Genomic DNA, 24076 nt, shown 5'->3' on the forward strand with positions numbered 1-24076 from the left:
ATTAGTTAATGCACTGTGAACTAACATGAACAAACAATGAACTACTTTATTTTCATTAACTAATGTTAACGAAGATTAGTAAATACAGTAACAAATGCATTGCTCATGGTTAGTTCATGTTAGTTAATACATTAACTACTGTTTAACTAATGAACCTTACTGTAAAGTGTTACCGAATTTAATATATATATAAACTCACTGAACACATTTCAATGTTATAATAAGCATTAAAATAATAAAGGGAGGTCCAACAACTATTGTTGTTTAACAAAATGTTAAATAATAATAATAATAAAAGTTTTATTAACTTTAATATAATTATTGGATCATTATTGAAAGATAACGTTTGAAATATTTCTTTATTGAAAATACTCAATACTATACAAGCAAAGTGTCAATTTATGAACAAAGCCTTTGAAAAATGTAATTGACCAAGGTGGTACAAAGTATGAAATATTAAAATTAAATGTTTATGAATTCTCAATTATTTTGAATGTTTTCTAAACATTTGGTAGTTGTAGTTATAAATTATTCTGGCAGTTTTTTTTTGACTTGCCACAATAATTTGTAACTGCAGCTACCTTTTTTCCCCACAAGAACACCAACCAAACATTTGTAGATCCTTCTTATCAATAACCAAAGGTAACAGAGAGTTCAAGTGAGTGGGTTCCCACTATTAGGCCTGTTTATTTGCTTATAAAATCAAAATGGTGCAGAGCTGGTTCTATTGTCTTAGATGCAGTGTTTAGGAAGAGATACAAAAAAAGTGTACAATATTGAAACATCACTTTGTTTTATCATACAGCAGGATCAAAATAATGACATTCTCAAATGTTTAAGCCAAATATTGTCAAAAATACAAAAAAGAAGAGGAACAATATTTTCCACTAAGACAACACTACCTGAAGACTGTTACGTGTTTGAAAGTAGCAAAACTGATGATACAAATGGCTGACAACCCCACAGCTCAGTCTTAAAAAGTCATGGCACATCTTTTACGCTGCAAAATGGTATGTTGAAAGGCACCACACATTACAACTTACAGATATTTTGCAACACACTTTTAAACACTGTCACCAAGAAACCTTAAGGCGAATGTCATGTGCAAACTTGAGAAAAATAGATTAAACGTACTACTCTCTATGCAACCCCTCCAATTAAAATGTGCTTTTGTTATTTTCCGCTTCACTGAAGTTTGATTTGTTTCTATATCTTAAATGTATCAAATTTAATATGATGATTGCATTAACATTGGTTTGTGTTCACAGGCATTTCCCTGGTCATCTCTTCAGACAAGCTCAGAGGGGGAAGGACCCCATTATAAGTTCCTGTAGCTTTTCCGGCCTTCTCCCTCCTTAACGAAAGTCCATATGAGTGTATTGACTATGTCGGGCTGGTCTTGTTGCAGCCAGTGACTGGCTCCAGAGATGATGTTGAGGCGGAAGTGGTTTCTGATGTACAGACGGCAGGCCTCGGCCATGTCCTGCTCCAGGAAGGCATCTCTCTCTCCCCACAGCAGCAATACAGGAGACTTCACCTCACTCTGACTCAGTGGGAGGACACTGCCGAAAACAAATAATACAAAAATTAGGGCTGTCAGTTGGTTCAAAATGTCAAAATAATTACACAATATGATGATTCATTAATCAGTAACACTTTACAATAAGGTTTCGCTAATGTTATTTAATGCACTAATTAACATTAACAATGCACAATATATTTGTTACAGTATTCATTAACATTTATTGTTCACTGTTCGTCCATGTTAGCCTGGGGGCCTATACCATGATGGTAGTTGAACAAAATTAAGGTTACAGAATTAGTTTAAAGTTGACAAAACCAAACCAATTCAATCATTCTTTGTTGTTACCATGATGCTGATCATCAACTTTCTCTGTCAACTCACGCTTTGATCCTGAGTTCATGGAGCACGTGCACATGAAAGTGTGACATCAGTAGCGAACAGCCAATCACATGCCTTGAAACCACGATTAAATTCTCGTGAGAGAATCAGCAAGATTTTCTCTTATCTGCCGAAGATTACGAGATTAAAGAATATGAAGTACATAAATGCATTTGCACAACAAGAAGAAAATACCTTGCTATATCAATGCAAGTGAAAGTTGTAAAGTTAGTTTATATAGTTGATAATATACATAGGTATACGATTCCAAATCTTATTTATATTACATATTATCTGTATATACAGTGCATCCGGAAAGTATTCACAGCGCTTCACTTTTTCCACATTTTGTCATTTTGTTATGTTACAGCCTTATTCCAAAAGGGATTAAATTAATTATTTTCCTCAAAATTCTACAAACAATACCCCATAAAGACAACGTGAAAGAAGTTTGTTTGAAATCTTTGCAAATTTGTTAAAAATAAAAATAGAAAAAAAAATCACATGTACATAAGTATTCACAGCCTTTGCTCAACACTTTGTTGAAGTACCTTTGGCACCAATTACAGCCTCAAGTCTTTTTGAGTATGATGCTACAAGCTTGGCACACCTATTTTTGGGCAGTTTCTCCCATTCTTCTTTGCAGGACCTCTCAAGCTCAATCAGATTGGATGGGGAGCGTCGGTGCACAGCCATTTTCAGATCTCTCCAGAGATGTTAAATCAGGTTCAAGTCTGGGCTCTGGCTGGGCCACTCAAGGACATTCACAGAGTTGTCCCTTAGCCACTCCTTTGTTGTCTTGGCTGTGTGCTTAGGGTCGTTGTCCTGTTGGAACCTTCGCCACAGTCTGAAGTCCAGAGCGCTCTGGAGCAGGTTTTCATCAAGGATGTCTCTGTACATTGCTGCATTCATCTTTCCCTGGATCCTGACTAGTCTCCCAGTTTCTGCCGCTGAAAAACATCCCTACAGCATGATGCTTGCTATTCAGGCCAAAGAGTTCAATCTTTGTTTCATCAGACGAGAGAATTTTGTTTCTCATGGTCTGAGAGTCCTTCAGGTGGGGTGTCATGTGTCTTTAACTGAGGAGCGGCTTCCATCTGGCCACTCTACAATACAGGCCTGATTGGTGGAGTGCTGCAGAGATGGTTGTTCTTCTAGAAGGTTTTCCTCTCTCCACAGAGAAAGCTGGAGCTCTGTCAGAGTGACCATCGGGTTCTTTGTCACCTCCCTGACTAAGGCCCTTCTCCTCCGATCGCTCAGTTTGGCCGGGCAGCCCACTCTACGAAGAGTCCTGGTGGTTCCAAACATCTTCCATTTATGAATGATGGAGGCCACTGTGCTCATTGGACCTTCAATGCTGCAGAAATTTTTCTGTAACCTTCCCCAGCTCTGTGCTTCGATATAATCCTGTCTAGGATGTCTACAGACAATTCACTGGACTTCATGGATTGGTTTGTGCTCTGACATGCACTGTTAACTGGGACTATATATAGACAGTTGTGTGCCTTTCCAAATCATGTCCAGTCAACTAAATTTATCACAGGTGGACTCCAATCAAGTTGTAAAAACATCTCAAGGATGATTAGTGGAAACAGGATGCACTTGAGCTCAATTTTGAGTGTCATGGCAAAGGCTGTGAACACTTATGTACATGTGATTTTTTCGTTTTTTTATTTTTAATAAATTTGCAAAGATTTCAAACAATCTTCTTTCACATTGTCATTATGGGGTTTTGTTTGTATTATGAGGAAAATAATGAATTTAATCCCTTTTGGAATAAGCCTGTAACTTAACAAAATGTGGAAAAAGTGAAGCACTGTGAATACTTTCCGGATGTACTGTATTTATATATATTAAAAGCCGAGCCACTTTCATGGTGCCTAAAACCCAGGGTTGGCACAAAATAAACTGAAACATACCTGACTATCCATCTAAACCAGCTTCATGGTATAGGCCCCAGGGCCAGTAAATAATATAAACAAATACAACTTTTGATTTTAATGATTTACTAAACGCTGAACTTTAACTAAGATTAATAAATGCTGTAGAAATATTTTTCATTGTTAGTTCCTGTTAACTAATGTAGTTATCTAATGGTAACAAATGAAACCTTACTGTAAAGTGTTACCAATTAAATAAACAACACAAGAAAAAGAACAGAACAAAATAAGGGGTTTAAGTACATAAAATAAGAACTGATCAAGAAACAGGAAAAGGGGAAACCAGGAAAAAACTGAATAAAATAATCTTCAAACTAAGAATCTCTGAGCACAAAGAACCAAAATCATGACATAATCGCACATATTAACACTGTGTCTACACCAGAGGCGACCGTTGTCACGTCGTGCTGCAACTAGACGTGCCGATATTCGGTAATGCGATATATCACGATAATGAATATGCACGATATTGTTATCGTGGGCACTTCAAAATACCATAAATAATAATTTATTACCAATTAAAAACATTATTATAATGCATTTAAGAATACTTTCCCCATCAACTGTATAAAATGCACAACACCGCTGTATTCTGAGAAGCACATGGCGCTGATGGAACAGCAGAAGTGCAGTGGTTACCCCGGAAACCCCGCAAACAAAGCAGCTGCACTAGTTAAGTTTTTTAAAAAATGCTTCAAATAGCCATTCATTTTTTTGTAATCTCAATGTTGTTCATCACAGCACCAAATATTTAATACTTAAAGACTTAATAGGCTATTTATTTTCAAACTTAAACATTTTTATATTTTAATCTGGGCTACAACATGCCCTAATTATTAGAAATGTTCTGATTATTTGTTATTGTTCAGTAAAACTTTGAGACATACGGCTTCATTAGTTAACATGTTAATTCATTATTACCAAACTGACAATGAAAAATACTTATAAAGAATTAATTATTCTTAGTTAATGTTAATTTCTTACTGTTTAATAACATTACTAAAATCAAAAGAACTTATTTAATGGACCTGAGATACAATGATCAGTTATATTTCTTAACTAACATTAAGAAAAAATAATACTTTCTGTAACAAATGTAGCTATTGCTCAATCTTAGTTAATGCATTAAATAATGAGACCTTACTGTAAAGTGATACCTGTTGTTCTTTATAGCCTATTTCTTTTGCATTTTAATCTGTTTGAAAATTTTACTTTATATTTTTTGTGTATTGTATTATTGTATTTAAACATTCAGAGTTATTTTTGTTATTACAAAAAGAGTTCTTAAACCTGTTATACTATGACAACACTTTTTTCTGCAACTTATTTCAATATCGGTATAATACCATATACCGTCATAAACGCTTAAGTAATTAATCGCAACATGAAAATTTGATACCGTCAGATGCCTAGCTGCAACAGCTTGAAGCTGTACACACCGGATGCAACAAAGCAACCATCGGAAATCTTTCTGTTCTTCATATCAGAAGATTTAGAACAGGGCATCAGTTTACCGTTGAGAATTTGTCATGTTGTGCCATGCTGCATCCACTGTAGACAGCATTACTTATTATAATGGGTTCTTTTTGCTTTTGTCGCATCACGTCGCGCTGCTTGTATCTGGGGTGGACACAGTTTGTTTTTCTGCGAAAATCCCATGATAAACACAGTTTAAGACATGATATTGTTGCAAACAAATAAATCATTGAATAGACATTAAAAAGATTTGCCTTTATAAACCAATATATGCGTTTTGTTTTATTTTCATATCAATGAATATTAAACTTCCAGTGACCTACAGTTTACAGCTGGGGTTTATTTGTTAAAGGGGCTATTCCAAGACACTGAAAACACTGGATCATGAGCTACTAGCATGTACACACTGCCATGCTTTACTCTGAAACACGCATGGCGTCCCGCACACAGCCACTGAATGATGCTGATAGTTTTTGTAGTGCTGTCGAATCAATGCATTAAAAGAATGTATTTGAGAATGCAGCATTTTTCAGTTTTAGTAATTGTTTATTGTATTTCATGATTCACATGGATTATACATCTCAGAAAATGTGGAAATCCATATAAATATGAAATAATCGCTTTCCTCAAAATGTCACACCTTTTTTAAAATAAATTTCATATTATGGAAAGGGGGGCGTGAGGAGGAGTGAGGAAAGACTAGGGAGAAGTTCCGAGGCAGGTGGGGTCACTGAAACAAGGATAAATGTTGACTGGATGATGGAAGTGGGCTGAGGAGGTTGCGGCTAAGTGGCGAGGTCCTCTTTCATATCGCCGACCATGAATGGCCAGCCACTCAGCCACAGTGCATTAACCAGGTATTGTGCCAGCGTGCAGGTGGTAGCTCCCACTGGCAGTATTTGGAACAGGTGGTCATCCAGCCCACTCCAAAAACAGGTCTTTAAGGTGCTATCAATCCAGGACACCAGGTGGCAGAGCTTGAGGAACTCCTCCAAGTAGTCTTCCAGGAGACAGCCATTTTGTGAAAGGGAGAGGAAAAGTTCTTTGAGGAAGTGACTGGAAAAATCCTGCTGTGCTTATCTTTGTTAGGTCTGGTCTTCTGTCACGATATGGCTCAGACAAAATGAAATGACTTGGATGACTAGAAGACGACTGAGATGACTTGAAAAGGGCTTGAAGATAAAACTAGAGGCTTACGGTTTGTATCCAAAGGCAATGATAATAATGATAAAGGTAATGAGGGCTGATGAGTGACAGGTGTGTGTGGTTAAAGGAATAGTTCACTAAAAAAACAAAATTTTCCTATAACTCACCCTCAAGCCATCCTAGGTATATATGACTTTCTTCTTTCAGATGATCACAATTATTTAATTAGTTATATTAAATAATATCCTGGCTCTTCCCAGCTTTGTAATGGTATTGAAGTGTCAGATTTTTTGAAGCTCTAAAAAGCGCATCCATCCATCATAAAAGTAATCCATATGACTCAAGTGAGTTAATAAATGCCTTCTGAAGTGACGCGATGGGTTTTTGTAAGAAAAATATCCATAATTAAAACTTTATAAACTATAATCACTGGCTTCCGGCAAAGGCTGTACGCGTGTCCATGAGAGAATTGAGTTCCAGTGGAAGGGTGACCTCTGGCCCAATGTAGGATGTAGCTCCTCTTATAAGGAAATCCTCTGACATTTTTCTTTAAAACGTCTCACTTTAGACTTGCAATCATGACCAGCATTTTGTTTTTCTCTATCTGCTCTTCCGTGTTCACCAATTCTCACCTAAGCTTGCGCTATGCCTACGTCATACATCAGGGATACTATTTTATATAACTCTGATTGTGTTTGGCTGAAAGAAGAAAGTCATATACACCTAGGAAGGCTTGAGGGTGAGTAAATTATGGGATAATTTTTATTTCTGGGTGAACTACTCCTTTAAGTGCCAGAATGATCATAGGGAAAGCAGTCCATGACAAATACCAATATAGGTAAACATGAAATATTACTTTTACTAAATAAGCACTATATAAGTGATATTTTAAGCTGGGGTTTGCAAACTTTTTGATGGTATGGATCCTCATACATGATGATTCCTTTGGAAAAGACCCTCTTCCTAAAATATGAAGGCAGCTATATATAGAATATGTATAAAGACTTATTTGTACTATGTGAGAAAAAGTATAATATTATGCTCAATTAAATAATTAGCTTTTAAATTTATTTAAATTATTACTGCACTGAAGCCAAAGCATTTTTCTACCCTTTATAAGATGTATTGTAATGTTTCTGTATTTTGTAAAATATTTATTTTTTTCTCTATAATGTTTCCACTGACTCCCTAGAACCCTCTTGCAGCTTTCTGACAGCCCTAAATGCCCACTATGGACATACTGGTTCGTTAAAGAGGTTAAGACATGTTTAAAGGTTTGGACACCTCAGGCTCCTCTCCTCAGTTCTCTGATATGGACTTATGTGTTTCTAGTTTCCGTAGAAACTGTTATGTCAGCGCCCTCCTACACACACCCACCTGCCCACCTACACTCCCACTCGCACACACAGTCAGTGCAGCTCTGCCCTGAGACATAATCAAAGTGTGCTTCAGGAGCAGATGGAGGGCTCAGTCATGCATGCACTTCTCACATGTTTCAAACACATGCACTCCGCAAGCAAATTAAAGCAGAGTATTTCCACAACTGTTTGGGGTATACTAAAATGAACCGAAACACCCATTTTGATTGTTTAGTACTCTCAGAGATACACCCAGCAGTTGATCTGTTGCTAATATGAACTCAATGTGAATGAATATCATTACTACATAGGCTGTGAGTTAATGGCTGTTAATGCACAGTTCAGAGAGTGTGAAATCAATCTCTTTCCCTCTTGACAGGGACATATGCACTTATGAAATTAGTTCCCATTCTGTCCACGTAAATCATGATGATACAGATTTATTTGGTCTATTGTCTATAACATTTTAAAATAATTATATCACCTTTTTTTCTTTATAAGCAAGAAAACAATCCCAATTACTGCTGCAATAGCTGAAGAAAAAAAAAAACCCAGCTCTTTGTCAAAAAAGTTGCTTAAAATACTGTATATGAATAAAAAAAATATATATATATATTTTAGGCACTAGAGGGCGACATTTTCTGACAGTAACTAAGCAGTATTTTTGTGTGTTAAGACACCAACAAACCAGATAAAGGGTTAGTTCACCCAAAAATGAAAATAATGTCATTTATTACTCACCCTCATGCCGTTCCACACCCGTAAGACCTTCGTTAATCTTCGGAACACAAATTAAGATATTTTTGTTGAAATCCGATGGCTCAGTGAGGCCTGCATAGCAAGCAATGACATTTCCTCTCTCAAGATTCATTAATGTACTAAAAACATATTTAAATCAGTTCATGTGAGTACAGTGGTTCAATATTAATATTATAAAGCGACGAGAATATTTTTGGTGTGCCAAAAAAACAAAATAACGACTTATATAGTGATGGCCGATTTCAAAACACTGCTTCATGAAGCTTCGGAGCGTTATGAATCTTTTGTGTCGAATCAGCGGTTCGGAGCGCCAAAGTCACATGATTTCAGCAGTTTGGCGGTTTGACACGCGATCCAAATCATGATTCGACAATGTCATTGCTGGCTATGCAGGCCTCACTGAGCCATCAGATTTCAACAAAAATATCTTAATTTGTGTTCCGAAGATGAACGAAGGTCTTGCGGGTGTGGAACGGCATGAGGGTGAGTAATAAATGACATTATTTTCATTTTTGGGTGAACTAACCCTTTAAAAGACATAATTTGTTATAAGATTTTTAAATAAGAGACACAAGTACCTGAAGACATTTCTGAAGTAGTTAAGGGCCCCAGTGAGGGCCCCTGGCTGTGAGAGGGCATACAGGTATGCTTCAATGTCTTCTGTGGTGAGCCAGCGGCCTTTACAACTGATGCCTGTGCTGCGGCTGGTGAATAGACTCTTCAGTGCCTGTAAATCCACATTAGCAAGCAATAAGAAAGAAGTCATAATTTGGTCCCACTTTATATTCTTTATATGTCTTTAACTACTGTGGACTTAGAGGGATTGGACAATGAAACTGAAAGACCGGGTTTTAGACCACAATAATTTATTAGTATGGTGTATAGGGCCCCATATGCAGCATGAATTCTTCTTGGGAATGACAGATACAAGTCCTGCACAGTGTTCAGAACGATTTTGAGCCATTCTTTTTGCAGAACAGTGGCCAGGTCACTATGTGATGCTGGTGGAGGAAAACATTTCCTTACTTGCTCACCCAAAACACGCCAAAGTGACTCAATAATATTAAGATCTTGTGACTGTGCAGGCCATGGGAGATGTTCAGCTTCACTTTCATGCCCGTTAAATCACTCTGTCACCAGTCTTGCTCTGTGTATTGGTATCATGCTGATACATGGCACCTCCTTCAGGGTACAATGTGTGAATTGGGTGCACATGGTTCTCCAGAATGGTTCCATAGTGATTAATTTAAATATTAGTGATTAAGTGATTAATTTAAATCTTAGTGGATAGTAGTTAAAGATGCTTAAAGGGATAGTTCACCCAAAAATGAAAATTCTGTCATCATTTACTCACCCTCAAGTTGTTCCAAATCTGTATAAATTTCTTTGTTCTGCTGAACACAAAGGAAGATATTTTGAAGAATGTTTGTAAGCAGGCCGCTTTGGGGCACTATTGACTTCCATAGTAGAAAAAAAAAAAAAAAATACTATGGAAGTCAATGGTGCCCCAAAACTGTTCAGTTTCCCACATTCTTCAAAATATCTTTAACTATTATGTACTAATATTTAAATTAATCACTTGATACAAAGCACTTATTGTGTGCATTAATGTTTTAAGTTGTAGTTTTACTTTTTAAAAATACCTACATGTAATTAAATCTGTAACTATCCCTTTAATATAAAGTGGGTCCCATAATTCAATCTGATCCAACCAAAGTAGTAACTGAAAAGAAAAAACAGCAATTCTATAGATGTTATGCTAAATAAATAGCATAACATCTATAGAATTGTCATTTTACAAAGGTGGCTGAACAATTAAGTTTAAATATTTTTTTATGTTTTATATTATGTCCTTAATTTACATTATACTAAACGCCTACACATTGGATTATTTAAATATGCTGTATTAAATACATGCTTACTATATGTTTCCATTTTTTATGATGTGTGATATGCATGAAATAATAAACACACTATAAGTAGTGTCTATCCAGAGCTGATTCATAATGATTGAGCTGTGTGTGTTGAAGACAGATGGATAAACTTGGCCTACTGTTTCACTCTGTATTAGTAATTCTGATACAAACAAATTCACATGCTGGACCGAAAAGCTGTTCAGTTATGAAAAATCATCCAGAATGATGGGTAATTAAAACAATAGAGATAACATCAACTCACACTCTAGTAATCTAGCATTTCTCAGTTTATAGGCTACATATGTATAGCCTTCTGAAATCAGTCCAGAAATTCAGAATCTATTGTTTGCTGGACATTCATTACAAGTAACATAGGTATATACAACAATTTTGAGTCACTAAGATTTTTAAGTAGATGGTAACACTTTACAATACGGGGGCACTAATACGCATTAATTCATGCTTAACTAATGCACAGATAATCATGTGTTAATGTATGACTCATGAAGAACTAAACCATTAATTAATGATTACTGCATCAGCAACTAATAAAGAGTCAATATAATTAATAAAGAAATATATGAATTGTTATTAATTAAATGTATTAATTCCTTAATAACATATTTTATTAACTAAAAGTGTAAATTAATGTGTTAATTACCACAATGGGTTGAAGCCATGTACTTCAACTTCCAGCTGTCTGCTTTAATTACTCATTATCTAATGATTTGTAAATGTAAATTATGTTACGACTTTACTTGTTGAGGCACATGACTATTAACTAATTGTTAGTAATATGTCATTTATGGATTTTGAAAGTTGCACATGCAGTGAATGTAATGTCAGAGAATGTGTTTGAAGGATGGGTAAGTTGGGCTGCACACAAATATCAGCACGCCAGAATCTGAACTACTGACCACTGTTACACTGTGTTTAAATTGGATGCGACCATTATCGAGTTATGTGACAGACCACTGCAAGTCCATTTGTCCTTCATAACAGAAGTAGCATTTTGTTGTGTCGTGTAGCATCACCCTGCATCTAGTGAAGCATCACTTTTACTGATTATAATGGGTTCTATTGTCTTTGTCCGGTCTTGACACAGTGTTACGAAATAACACTGCAGTGGTCCTGCACAGAGTTCAATCTTGGCCGCATGTTCTCAGTGTTCTGCTTTTGAATCCTTGACCTCAAGCTTAACCTGACATATTCCTGTGCCATGAACAACAAGGTTCTGGATGCAGCAGTTCATCTGGTACAGTGGAATCACAGTTGTAGATGGTTGGAAATTGAAATCCATGGCTTAGTGTGGATGTCAAAACCGTAATGAAATACTTAACAATTCGTTAATAGTCATGTGCCTCAACAAGTAAAGTCATCAGTTAATGATACATTTGCAAATTATTAGCTAATGATTAATTAATGCAGACAATCTGAAGTGCATGGCTTCAAATCATTGTGGTAATTAACACATTAACTTAGACTATTAGTTAATAAAATATGTTATTAAGGAATTAATACATTATGACACATTTAATTAATAACAATTCATATATTACTTAATCTATTAATCATATAGACTCTTTATTAGTTGCTGATGCAGTAATCATTAATGAATGGTTTTGTTCTTCATGAGTCATTCATTAACTCATGATTATCTGTGCATTAGTTAAGCATGAATTAATGCGTATTAGTGCACCCATATTGTAAAGTGTTACCAAGTAGTCTCTTATGCCCATCTGTTTTATTTGTTCAAAAGCACAGTAAAAAATATTGTGAAATGTTATTACAGTTTAATATTTTCGATTTTACAACAAAAATGTTCCAGTGACGCCAAAACAAAATTTCTAGCAGCCATTACGCCAGGCTTCAGTGTCACATGATTCTTCAGAAATCATTCTACAATGCTGATTTGCATAGAAACATTTCTCATTATTATCACAGTTGAAAATTGTTGTGCTGCTTATTATTTTTGTGGAAACCAAGATACATTTTTTTTTCAGGATTCATTGATGAAGTTCAAAAGAACAGCATTTATTTCACATATTTTTTTTTGTAACAATGTCTTCACTGTCACTTTAGATCAATTTAAAGGTGCAATATGTACGATTTTTGCAATAAAATATCCAAAAACCACTAGGCCAGTGTTATATATATTGTTCACTTGAGTACTTACAATATCCCAAATGTTTGCAACCATTTGTAAATCGTGAGAAGATTGCAATTTTAACCAAGGCTCTGGGACGTGTGAGGAGTCGCCTGTCAATTGCGTCATACCCGCATTACCCTCAGTTTCCAGTTTTATTTTGTAGAAACCATGGAAACACCAAAGACGCTTTAATATTTACATGTTTTAATAGACAAGGGAACAACTGTTTTGATATATTTATAGACAGAAAACTAATTATTGTTATATAGCTCAACACGTTTAGTCTTATTGTTTAAATCTAATTTTCTTTATTTTTTGCGAGTACCATGCTTTACCATGCCTCAGAGAAAAACACTATTTTGTCAAGTAGCTAACATAGTATAATCAGATGCAGCTTTATTTTTAGTAACAGTAATACAGCATTTTCTCCATCATACAATACGTTTTAAAATTAATTGCATACCATCCAGCATTTAATATGATATTCTAAAATCGATCGAGCTTACTGCAGTGTGCAACAAGTGTCTCACAGCAGCCGCCGAGCGAATGCACAGAGTAACGTTATAACATCATTTTCAACACACTCAAATGTATCTAATATGATAAATAGAGCTGCGTTACCTCACACTCATGACCAGAAAAGCGGAAGCAGCGCCGGCGACTGCAGCATAATAAACGTTCCGCTGCTCGCAGCGTGTGTTGCGCAATTGCTCCAGGGGCCTCGTTCAGCTCCCGCAACACTCGGTCCTGCTCTGCTTCATACTACAGTAACGTTAATAATCGCATCCATGAACATGATTTCTTCCCGCGTACTATCCCAATAGTTTTCCACCGGCTGTGAGGTGAAGACCACATGTCCCAAGATTCCGCGCTCAAACTTGGCTTCATCAAGCTACGCCTTTGTTTTGAATAGGTCTCTAGCGACCTCTAGCAGACAGAAAATATTACATATTGCACCTTTAATGCATATGCATATTTACTGAGTAGTTATTAATTAATAATTTAGTAGAGTATTCATTTCTTAAAAAAAGAAAAAGAAAAAAAAACCTTACTGACCCCAAACTTTTAAAACAGTATTGTATTCAGTCACACTCACCTTAAAATCATTGATGGAGAGCATTAGCTCTGGGAAATGTGGCAACTGGAAGAAAAAGTAGTAACTTGACTTGAGCATCTGACTGGGGTGACGAAGGGCATAATCTGGACAGAGAAGTGAGAAATGTTAAAAAAAGAACTAGTTTATCAGTTTCGGTTCCCATTGACTTATTCATATAATGGAAGTCAATGGCAACCAAAACTGTTTGGTTACCAACATTCTTCAAAATATATTCTTTTGTCTCGCAGAAAGAAAAAAAAAAGTGACACAGGTTTGGAAACAACATAAGCGATCGTAAATAATAACAGAATTTTCTTTTTTTCCAGTGCTGAATTCTGCATGCTTGTGAATCCTCTTGTTATAACAAACGATGTAATGTAGACTCGATGTAAATAAATGATTCATTGTGCAGTGTAGACAACTTTATTGATTATAACAGAAGTTTGTGAGATCGTGATTAACTAAAATGAGTGACAGCTTTTTTTGTGATTATAAAAGGAGCGCTCTTTGCATGCTTTCTGCCATGCCAAATCATGCATGCAGTAGCCTATGCTTGCTTTTTTAATAGTGGTTTTTGAATGTAGACGCTTTGATAACAAATCATTTATCAGGAGTGTTTACACTGGGATGTGTATGTTGTGGCTAGGCAGATGACTCATATATAAAATGGTTTTGAATTTTGACTTTGAAAAAATGAGTAAAGAGATTTTTTGGTCACAATACATCCTGGCAGTCATTTTAAAATCATTTAAAATCTGGCATGGTGCACTGCATGGAGGACATGCATCACTCTGGAGAACTGCCCTCCGAAAAGCAAATTTTATTGATTTTTCAGCCATCAAAAAATACTATTTACTTTTGTTGGTGGATAAACCTAATTGTAAAACATTTAGAGTCTTATACATTATCTACATGTTAAAAAAAAAAGTTATATAGAGAATATCTACCTTTTAAGTATTTAATTAACATTTTTAAATTAAAAGATGAGCTAGGAGGCAATTTTATTTAATTCTCTCATGTTGTAGGTAGCTTTTATTATCAGTCTTTGATTATTTTTTTCCACAGTGTTGTCTCTAGGCAACATACCTTTTGATTTCAGTAATGAGATCCAGTTTTTGTAAGAAACCTGAATCTTCATAACACGTGCATTACAGATTGAATACACCCAATTTAGAGGAGATAAATTTCAAAAGAACAAGAAATTCAAAAGGTGTATTCGTGTACGTGTCACTCTTGGCAGGTACTGGGTATTATTATGAAAGGGTCCCGTGTCTCTGCCAAAAGCCTGCCTGTAATTACCTCCTCCTCCAGGCTGGAGTGCACAAGACAGATGGAGGGCAAAGCCCCATGATTCCCTGGGCCTAACCACAATATTTCATTGTGAATGATGCAGATCATACTAATGAGCCCTAAAAACAAAGCAGAGCCTCTGAAACTGGCATGATTGAACAGGAAGTCTGTTTGTCACATGTATAGGGCTCTTACCAGTGAACACACAGGGGTGAGGACTGTTCAGCACTATGAGTTTAGTCACCATTTCAGGGTAGTGAATTGCACAGAGCCATGCGATGATGCCACCCCAGTCATGCCCCACGAGAAAACATCTGTTGTATCCTGAGGAGAGGATCAGAAGGAGGAAGCTGACATGTTTGTGTTTGTTGTGTATGTATGCCTCATAATTAATAGGGAAAGTGAGAGACAAGACAGGAAATGATAGCGAAAACAGGAGAAATAGGATTGGGAAATGACTCAAACCAAACTCATATTTTCCAAATGCGGACCATAAGCATATTACTGTAAATAGTAAAAAAAAAAAAAAAAAAAACTGTTCTGACTTCAGAGTTTACTTAATTGGCTTTCTATGACATATTTGATATGATTTCATGTATTTTCTACAGAGATCCATGCATGACATGTAGGCGTAAAAAACAAGATTTTGTGGCCATGAATTATGAATTCGTCCATGACTTTTTAATAGGATCGGGAAATGATACAAGCCAAACTCAAACTCATATTTTCCAAATGAGCACCAGAGCATAATGTCTTAACCACTAGGCCACAGTTCCAACCTAAAAGTTTGTCCTCTAATTTGAAAGCCTGACATGACGTGAAGAAAAAGGAATTTGTGCACTTATTAACACTTTTTTATTAATTTGTTTCCTTGTTTTAGTTAAAACATGGTAATGTTTTTCCTAAATTAAATGAGGGAATGAATGCAATGTGGCCACGATTGACCTAAAATGAGGTAACAAATTATTAAAACATGAATTACTTTTTTTTTCCCCTATGTCATACAGGGCGCCATAATTTTCAACCTAAAAATAAACATTTTCGAGTTCAGTTTGTGTAATTTGTCTTGGACAAATTCTTGAATCATAGCCACAATATCCTGCCCCCCTGCATGCATGTGTGGATTAGACTATAAATTAAACCATATAAAATATGGCACAGAAAGCCAATTAATTAAACTCAGAAATCAGAGCTATTTCTATTTAATCTCAAATATTAATTTTATTTAACAATATATAACACAACAATGATGTTATATTGGGCCTTGTGTTTTACTTTGCAATATAACTACTGTTTACACTGTGGTTCATGTGTAAGTCCTCTTTTTTTTTGCAAAAATATCACGTTGCAGTTCATTTAGTGTCATATCAAGGACTGACTAAGGATGAATGACACCATTGCTTTGAGCCAGGGTGGAAGTTTCCACCGTCTGCAATAGAGTGATTCCAATGTCAAGGAGCTGAGACCCTGAAGCAAGACATCATCATGAATCCTAATAACGTGTCATTGACGGCCTGTCATAATACACCGCAAGCCACTTACACACATGCCACTGTGTGAGCAGACAGATGAATTTAACTATGACATGATATATAGTTCATCCACAATTGTCCTTGTCCTTCAGTCACACTGTAACGTAGCTTAACTAGTAACTGTGTATTTGAAAACTAGAGATCTAAGCAGACTAAACTGACAATTTGCATCTAAAAAGTCAAGGACATCTGTGAATGGGTCACCTTCACATTACAGACTATTGGGAAGAGTACTACATTAGCATTCACCACTACAACAGCCTTATCAAAACCTCTAGACAGGCTGGAATGTGAAATGGAAATAGGGCTAAGATAATGGAGGCAGTCTGTTCTTACCCAGATACTCCACAATGTCCTTGATGTCAGTGACAAGGTAGTCCAGTCGGTAGCTCTCAGTGGAGGAGGGCAGGTCAGACTCCCCGTAGCCTCGCATATCCACGGCAACAACACGGAACTCGCTCTTAAATTCCCTCAGCTGGTGACGCCAGGAGAACCTAGAAAAACAAGGGGTAAATCTTTGATAAATGTTTAGTATGATTTCTAAAGGTTACACAAGTAATACAGTTTGCTGTTAAATTTCGATCAAGAGGTTTCTACTTCTCTCTCTCTCTCTTTGTTATTCATAAGATAGTATAGAGCAGGGATTTTAAAAAAAGTGGGTCCCAGGGGGTTACAATGGGGTGCTGGTGAAAATAGAATGAATGAATGAATGAATGAATGAATGAATGAATGAATGAATCAATCAATCAATCAATCAATCGATCAATCAATTATTTTATTGTACTGACAGTCATAGTTTTATATTTCAGTTTTATTCACTTCCATTCAAAAGTCTAGAAAGATTTTTTTAAAGAAATTAACTTCTATTTTATACAAGGATGCACTAAATCGATCAAAAGTGACAGTAAAGTCATTTATAATGTTTAATGTTTAAAAATATTTCTATTTCAAATAGAAATATTTTTATATACTTTGATGAACATAAAATTATATTCATCAAAGAATTAGTAAGAAATCAGTATTTTTAACACTGATAATAATAAAAAATGTTTCTTGAGCTCCAAATCAGCATATTACTATTTCTGAAGGATCATGGGACACTGAAGACTGGAGTAATGACTGCTGAAAATTCAGCTTTGCTACCACAGAAATATATATATATATATATTAAATATATTCAACTTTGCAGTTAGTTACTTTAATTGCAATAATATTTCACAATATTACTGTTTCTACTGTATTTTTGATCAAATAAATGCAGCCTTGGTGAGCAGAAAAGACTTCTTTTAAAAAGGTTTTTACAAATTTTACCGAATCCAAACTTTTAAACAGTAGTGTACATGTAACAGGTCTCTAATGATGGGTAAAGTGTAAACCCAATAAGAAGTAAATATTTAAGTACATTAAAATTTCGATAGTATAAATATAAATATAGCCCATAAATTTTAATATAGCTGCCTTTATATTTTAGAGGATCTTGCAAATTCTGTGTAAAAGACCTTGTGGTAAGAGGGACTTCTACATTTTTTTTTCAACCTACAATAATAGTACAAATTAAAATGATGTGTGTTGAAATCCACTTGGGCCAAAAATCTGAAGGAGCGGAGGCAGATTGTGCCACACTTTAACTGAAATGGCTTGTTCAAAATCAAATTTAAGGAGTAAAAGTACCCTGAACGTAGTTTGACATATGTAAGATTCTGTTTAATTATATTAGTACACTCTGTCACACTGGGAGCACTCCCTAATTGGTGATTGTGTTTTAAAGAGGGAGAAAAAAAAAGAGGGAGAGAGAGAGAAAGTTGAGAAGCATTCAAAAAAAAAGGGAAGCCTGACTATGATTCTGATGAGTCAGGTGCAGAAGAGGCTCTCAGGGCCCAAACCAAATATGTTAGAATATAGAAGAGCTTTAAATTAGCAAACACACACACACACACACACACACACACACACACACACACACACACACACACACAAACCCTATTCTAACCTCAACACTTTCCTATTGCTCAGCAGTGAGGGAAATCTTTGACTTGCACTTTTTGAATGCAGCAAACTAAGTGGAGCAGAAATCAGAAGAAAAGCGCGTCCTTCAGGTCTCCTCTACTCGTCCAAGAGTTCATCACTGATTCTGGAGCAGTAGATTGACCAGTGAAGCAGAAAGGAGCCATGCCACATTAATTAGGCACAGTCCTGTCCTGATCGCAGTTCTGCTGTCTGGCAGCTCACTAAAATGACAGCTTCACTGGTCCCAAGATAGTCTGAATGTCACGACACTCCATATCACATTCCAGAACAGTAATACAATATATTGGCCATTTTACATTTCATAACAATAATACATCACACCTCGGATATTAATTGCTTACAATTTTCAAACTATGGCTCCTTTTCTCAAAACTCTACACACAAAACACGCACACAACATGCAAAACATCACACGTCTCTAGCAAAAGTAAACACTTCATTCAAAACTATTTTAACTCTTCTAAAAATTGTGTTTTTGTATAGTAATTCTGCACACAAACCATTAAATGATTAGCCATATACAGTTGCAAGAAAAAGTATGTGAACCACTTGCAGAATCTGTGAAAATGTGCAAAATTTTAACAAAATAAGAGAGATCATACAAAATGCATGTTATTTTTTATTTAGTACTGTCCTGAGTAAGATATTTTACATAAAAGATGTTTGCATATAATCCATAAGACAAAAAATAGCTCAATTTATTAAAATTACCCAGTTCAAAAGTTTGTGAACCATTGATTCTTAATACTGTGTGTGGTTACCTGAATGATCTTACTGTTTTTTTTGTTGTGTGATGGTTGTTCATGAGTCCCTTGTTTATTCTGAGCAGTTAAACTGAGATCTGTTCTTCAGAAAAAATCTCCAGGTCCCAAAAATTCTTCAGTTTTCCACCATCTTTTGCATATTTGAACCCTTTACAACAATGACTGAATGATTTTGAGATCCATCTTTTCACATGGAGGACAACTGAGGGACTCAAACACAACTATTAAAAAAGGCTCAAACATTCACTGATGCTTCAGAAGGAAACACGATGCATTAAGAGTTGGGGGGTGAAAACTTTTGAACAGGATGAAGAGGTCCAAATTTTTATTATTTCGCTTGAATATAATTTTTTTTTCATTTAGTACTGCCCTTCGGAAGTAACAGAAGATAGTTGCATGTTTCCCGGAAGACAAATTAAATACAATTTACCTTGATCTTCAAATTCCAAATGTTTTCACCCCCGTCTATTAATGCATCATGTTTTTTTCTGGAGCATCAGTGAATGTTTGAACCTTTTTTTAAAAGTTGTGTTTGAGTCCCTCAGTTGTCCTCAGTGTGAAAAGACGGATCTAAAAATCATTCAGTCACTGCTGTAAAGGGTTCAAATATGCAAAAAATGCTGGAAAACTGAAGAATCTGCAGGACCTGGAGATTTTTTCTGAAGAACAGAGCTCAGTTTAACTGCTCAGAATAAACAAGGGACTCATGAACAAACATCACACAACAAAAAAAAAGTCGTAGATCATCCAGGTAACCACACACAGTATTAAGAATCAATGGTTCACATACTTATGAATGGGGTTATTTTAATAAATACAGCTATTTTTTGGTCTTGTGGATTATATGTAAACATCTTTTATGTAAAATATCTTGCTCAGGACAGTACTAAATAAAAAATAACATGCATTTTGTATTATCTCTCTTATTTTGTTAAAATTATTAACATTTTCACAGATTCTGCAAGTGGTTCACATACTTTTTCTTGCAACTGTACATGCCCATGAATGTGGAAAACGTAAAACATTACTATATTGTGTCTTTTGCTTGTTCAGGATTTTGTCACACGTACATGTATGTGCACAAATACACTGTATATACAGCATGCATGTAAAATTGTTGTACAATTGATGAATTTTACAGTTAGTGAACTGAAATGAATCAACACTGAACTGACTTGAGCTGAATAATGACACTATTGGCTTGTTAGAGCTGCTAACAATTTGAATTTTGAGCTGCTAACTGCTTTGAAACAATCTGTATTGTATAAATTTTTAGACATTGTGTCTTAAAAAGAGAGAAGTATGTGTTGAAAGGGAAGGTTTGTGCCTCAGAAATTATCTCTGACTCCATATGTATAATGTGGACTGATTCCACAACAACATATTTCCGATCTGTGTCTGGCAGCATCCCAGTAGAGAAGTGTTTCCCTTGTGTGTGTGAGTGTGTTTTGAGTCTCACCAAAACTCAGGGAATCCATGCAGAAACAGCATAAGCGGCTTTCCTCGTTCCCCGGCAGCAACATAGTGAAATCTGAGTCCAGACTCCTAAAACCATACAGAGACCAGAGGCAGTTATTATTCACCGTACATGGAGGATATCATAAAAGCAGCCCAGTTTCTTTAATCAAACGGGCATGTCCATCCTGATGTAAAATCCATTCTCACATCAGTCTCTGCTTGATAGAGCTATAAAATGTAAAAGGAGAGAGGGAGTCTTGTCCGCAGGCTTCAGCTAATATTAAAGCAATATCTTCCATTGACATTTATGAGAAAATTCATACCCTGTTAAATGACAGCCTGGTTCAAATTGCATGTGATAGTATCCTCGGGTTGTGTGGCTATTTAAAGCACTTTGTTTGCAATGCAAAATTTTCCTTTTGAATACAAACAAGTTGTGGGTTACTGTTCAAATACAGAAAACAACCCACCTCACAAACTTTTTTTTTTTTTTTAACTCTGCAGGAAAATTACTTATGAGTATTTTTTCCAGTGCATTAGGATATTGCTTATTTGTGACACTGGACCACAAAGCTAGTCAATAAGTCGCACAGGTATATTTGTAACAATAGCCAACAATATATTGTATGGGTCAAAATTATTGATTTTTCTTTTATGCCAAAAATCATTAGGATATTAAGTAAAGATCATGTTCCATGAAGATATTTTGTAAATTTTCTACCGTAAATATATCAACAATTCATTTTTGTGAGTAGATATGCATTGCTAAGGACTTCATTTGGACAACTTTAAAGCCGATTTTCTCAATATTTTGATTTTTTTACACCCTCAGATTCCAGATTTTCAAATAGTTGTATCTCGACCAAATATTGTCCTATCCTAAAAAACATACGTCAATGGAAAGCTTATTTATTCAGCTTTCAGATCATGTATAAATCTCAATTTCAAAAAATTTACCCTAATGACTGGTTTTGTTGTCCAGGGTCACATTTAAGGTCAGTTGTTATTTTACTTTTAGACAGAAATCATGAGTTGATGCCATAGTTTTTATATCAAATCCCTCACTCGCCGTTGTTGCAGGGACTGTTTTACAATATTTTTCCTCAGAAATGGCTGTATACAAAAAGGTTACATATACTCAGTAACAAAACTTAAAGTGGTTGTTTTCAAGTCTAAGACTTCAAAGGATGCTACGTTTTAGAGAAAGGTGCACAAAATTACCTCACATTTGAACGCTATGTTCAAAGCCCTGTATGTACTGTATATACATCACAGCTATCTTGAGACTGCCTAAGGAGATGTTTTCAGCACCACTCGGATGGACAGCAAAGTCCAGGCGATCATTTTGTGGGAAACTGATCACACTGCTGTCCACCCAAAATGGTGCTGAATTGATGTTCACTGATGGTCACTGCTTTCTTCCAGGAGAAAACCCATGGGGACAAAAAAATCACAAATGAGAAGAAAAAAAAAAAAAAAAAATGAAAATTCTATCATTATACTCTCATGGCATTCCAAACCTGCATGACTGTCTTCTGCAGAACACAAAAGAAGATGTTTTTGGTTTTTGGTTACCATTGACTTCCATTGTATGGACAAAAGTCATACAGGTTTGGAATGACATGAGGGTGAGTACATTATGACAGAATTTTCACTTTGGGTGAACTAACCCTTTAATGTCTCAAATGTTTCTCAATGAGATTAAAAGGAGTTCAAATTCTGAGAAAAACAACCAGTAATTTTACACATATTCTCAAAAAATACAACATTGTTCTCAACAATGTCTCAAACTGTAGGTTTGGCAAGATACCAAACCTGAAAATATGATCTCAATACACAAATATCTGTCATTAAATTCTTTGAAGATGATTTTTTTTTCTTTTCTCTCTCTCTCTCTCTCTCTCTCTCTCTCTCTCTCTCTCTATATATATAGCCTATATGTACTCTTACCGCACGACAACAACCGTCTCTTTTATTTCTCCTAAAATTTTAGGAGAAACATCTGAGACAATAAAGTTAATATTTTAAAGATATATAACTGAGAACTCCTGAGCTAAGCAAGAGTGACATTTGAGCAATAAAAAAAAAAAAATCCTGTGAGAAGCACCGAAGGGCAAAGTTATGTTTATGTAAACATTCTTTCATACTGTCATGCATCCATTTTCTAACGAGATGTCTTACCTTGATTCTAACATAACAGTGGGTTCCCAAGGACGTGTCATTTAGGCACGCGGGGGGTGTCTCACGAACCGTCCACTGAAAGGTTGTTGACGGTCGTAGGATGATATTCCAGCCAAGTTTGAGCAGCGCTACGCCCGTGCATAGCGCGCAATATCCATAGATGAGAGACCAGTATCCCATAACTCTGATCTTTAGCGTCAGCGAGACTGTCAACAACAGCAAGTTATGAAGCAGTCTCGCCATCTTTACATTACTGCAGAAATACGCTTGTTGATCACGGCGTCTATTGATTTGTTTACTCAACTGCCTGTGTTTCAAAAACGACGTGCATCATAATAGCCCTGTCGCACCGTCACGAGCGCATCCTGACCGGGGAGGATCCTTGTGTATACGGTACAGATCGCGCTTACGTATGACAGGAAAGATGCTCAGTCCCAAAGGTGTTCGCACCTCGGACTAAACCATTACACCCCATCTACAATGACAAAACTAAAAGGCTCCCATAATAGTCAATGCATCTGCCTGGGCCCACCTAACGCTCAAGCGCGAGCTCATAGACTGTCCACGCGCAGAGTTCTGGACTCTCGCGAACGCTCCCGGTAACAATGAGCAGAAGCTTCGTCTATCATATGAGAGATCTCGTTATAGTCGCGTTCACAGTGTAAATGAGGTTTATATCTCTTCCTAGTATTTTACCTAGGATACAACAATAAAATATACTGTGCCTCATGGTGCATTAAAATAACGATTTCTCAAGACCAATGAGACTTTAAGCTCCGCCTAGAGCATATTAAACATTCATAACGTAGAGATTTAAAAACTTGGTGTTTCTAAATGAGATGCAGGGACAAAAAGTTGTACACTCTTACTATTCTGCTGTTGACTCGCAGTTAGGAAACATAAATTATCGTTGAAAGACAAGGACAGTCCGAATAACTTTTGGACCTGGAAAAGACGCATGGCATGTACATTTTAATAATTACCGATTATTTGATTGAACCTGATATGATGGGAAAGGAACAAAAGTTAACAGTTGTACAGTGAAATACTTGAATCAATTTTGATATTTCTACGCCATAT

At 35.9% G+C, this 24076-nt stretch overlaps 1 protein-coding gene across 1 annotated transcript; it reads right to left on the reverse strand.

The window, feature by feature from the left end:
• Window positions 1-340: 340 nt before the first annotated feature.
• On the reverse strand, window positions 341-23675 carry ephx4 (epoxide hydrolase 4). The gene is made up of 7 exons (XM_051896681.1): window positions 22997-23675; window positions 20817-20902; window positions 16902-17059; window positions 15229-15357; window positions 13744-13847; window positions 9161-9309; window positions 341-1562 (listed from the first exon to the last, which is right to left on the reverse strand). Exons 1-7 carry the CDS (start codon window positions 23237-23239, stop codon window positions 1319-1321), a joined length of 1113 nt encoding a protein of 370 aa, XP_051752641.1. The 5' UTR covers window positions 23240-23675; the 3' UTR covers window positions 341-1318.
• Window positions 23676-24076: the final 401 nt, after the last annotated feature.

The sequence above is a fragment of the Ctenopharyngodon idella genome, chromosome 6 (genome assembly GCF_019924925.1).
Source record: "Ctenopharyngodon idella isolate HZGC_01 chromosome 6, HZGC01, whole genome shotgun sequence".
Lineage (NCBI taxonomy): Eukaryota > Metazoa > Chordata > Actinopteri > Cypriniformes > Xenocyprididae > Ctenopharyngodon > Ctenopharyngodon idella.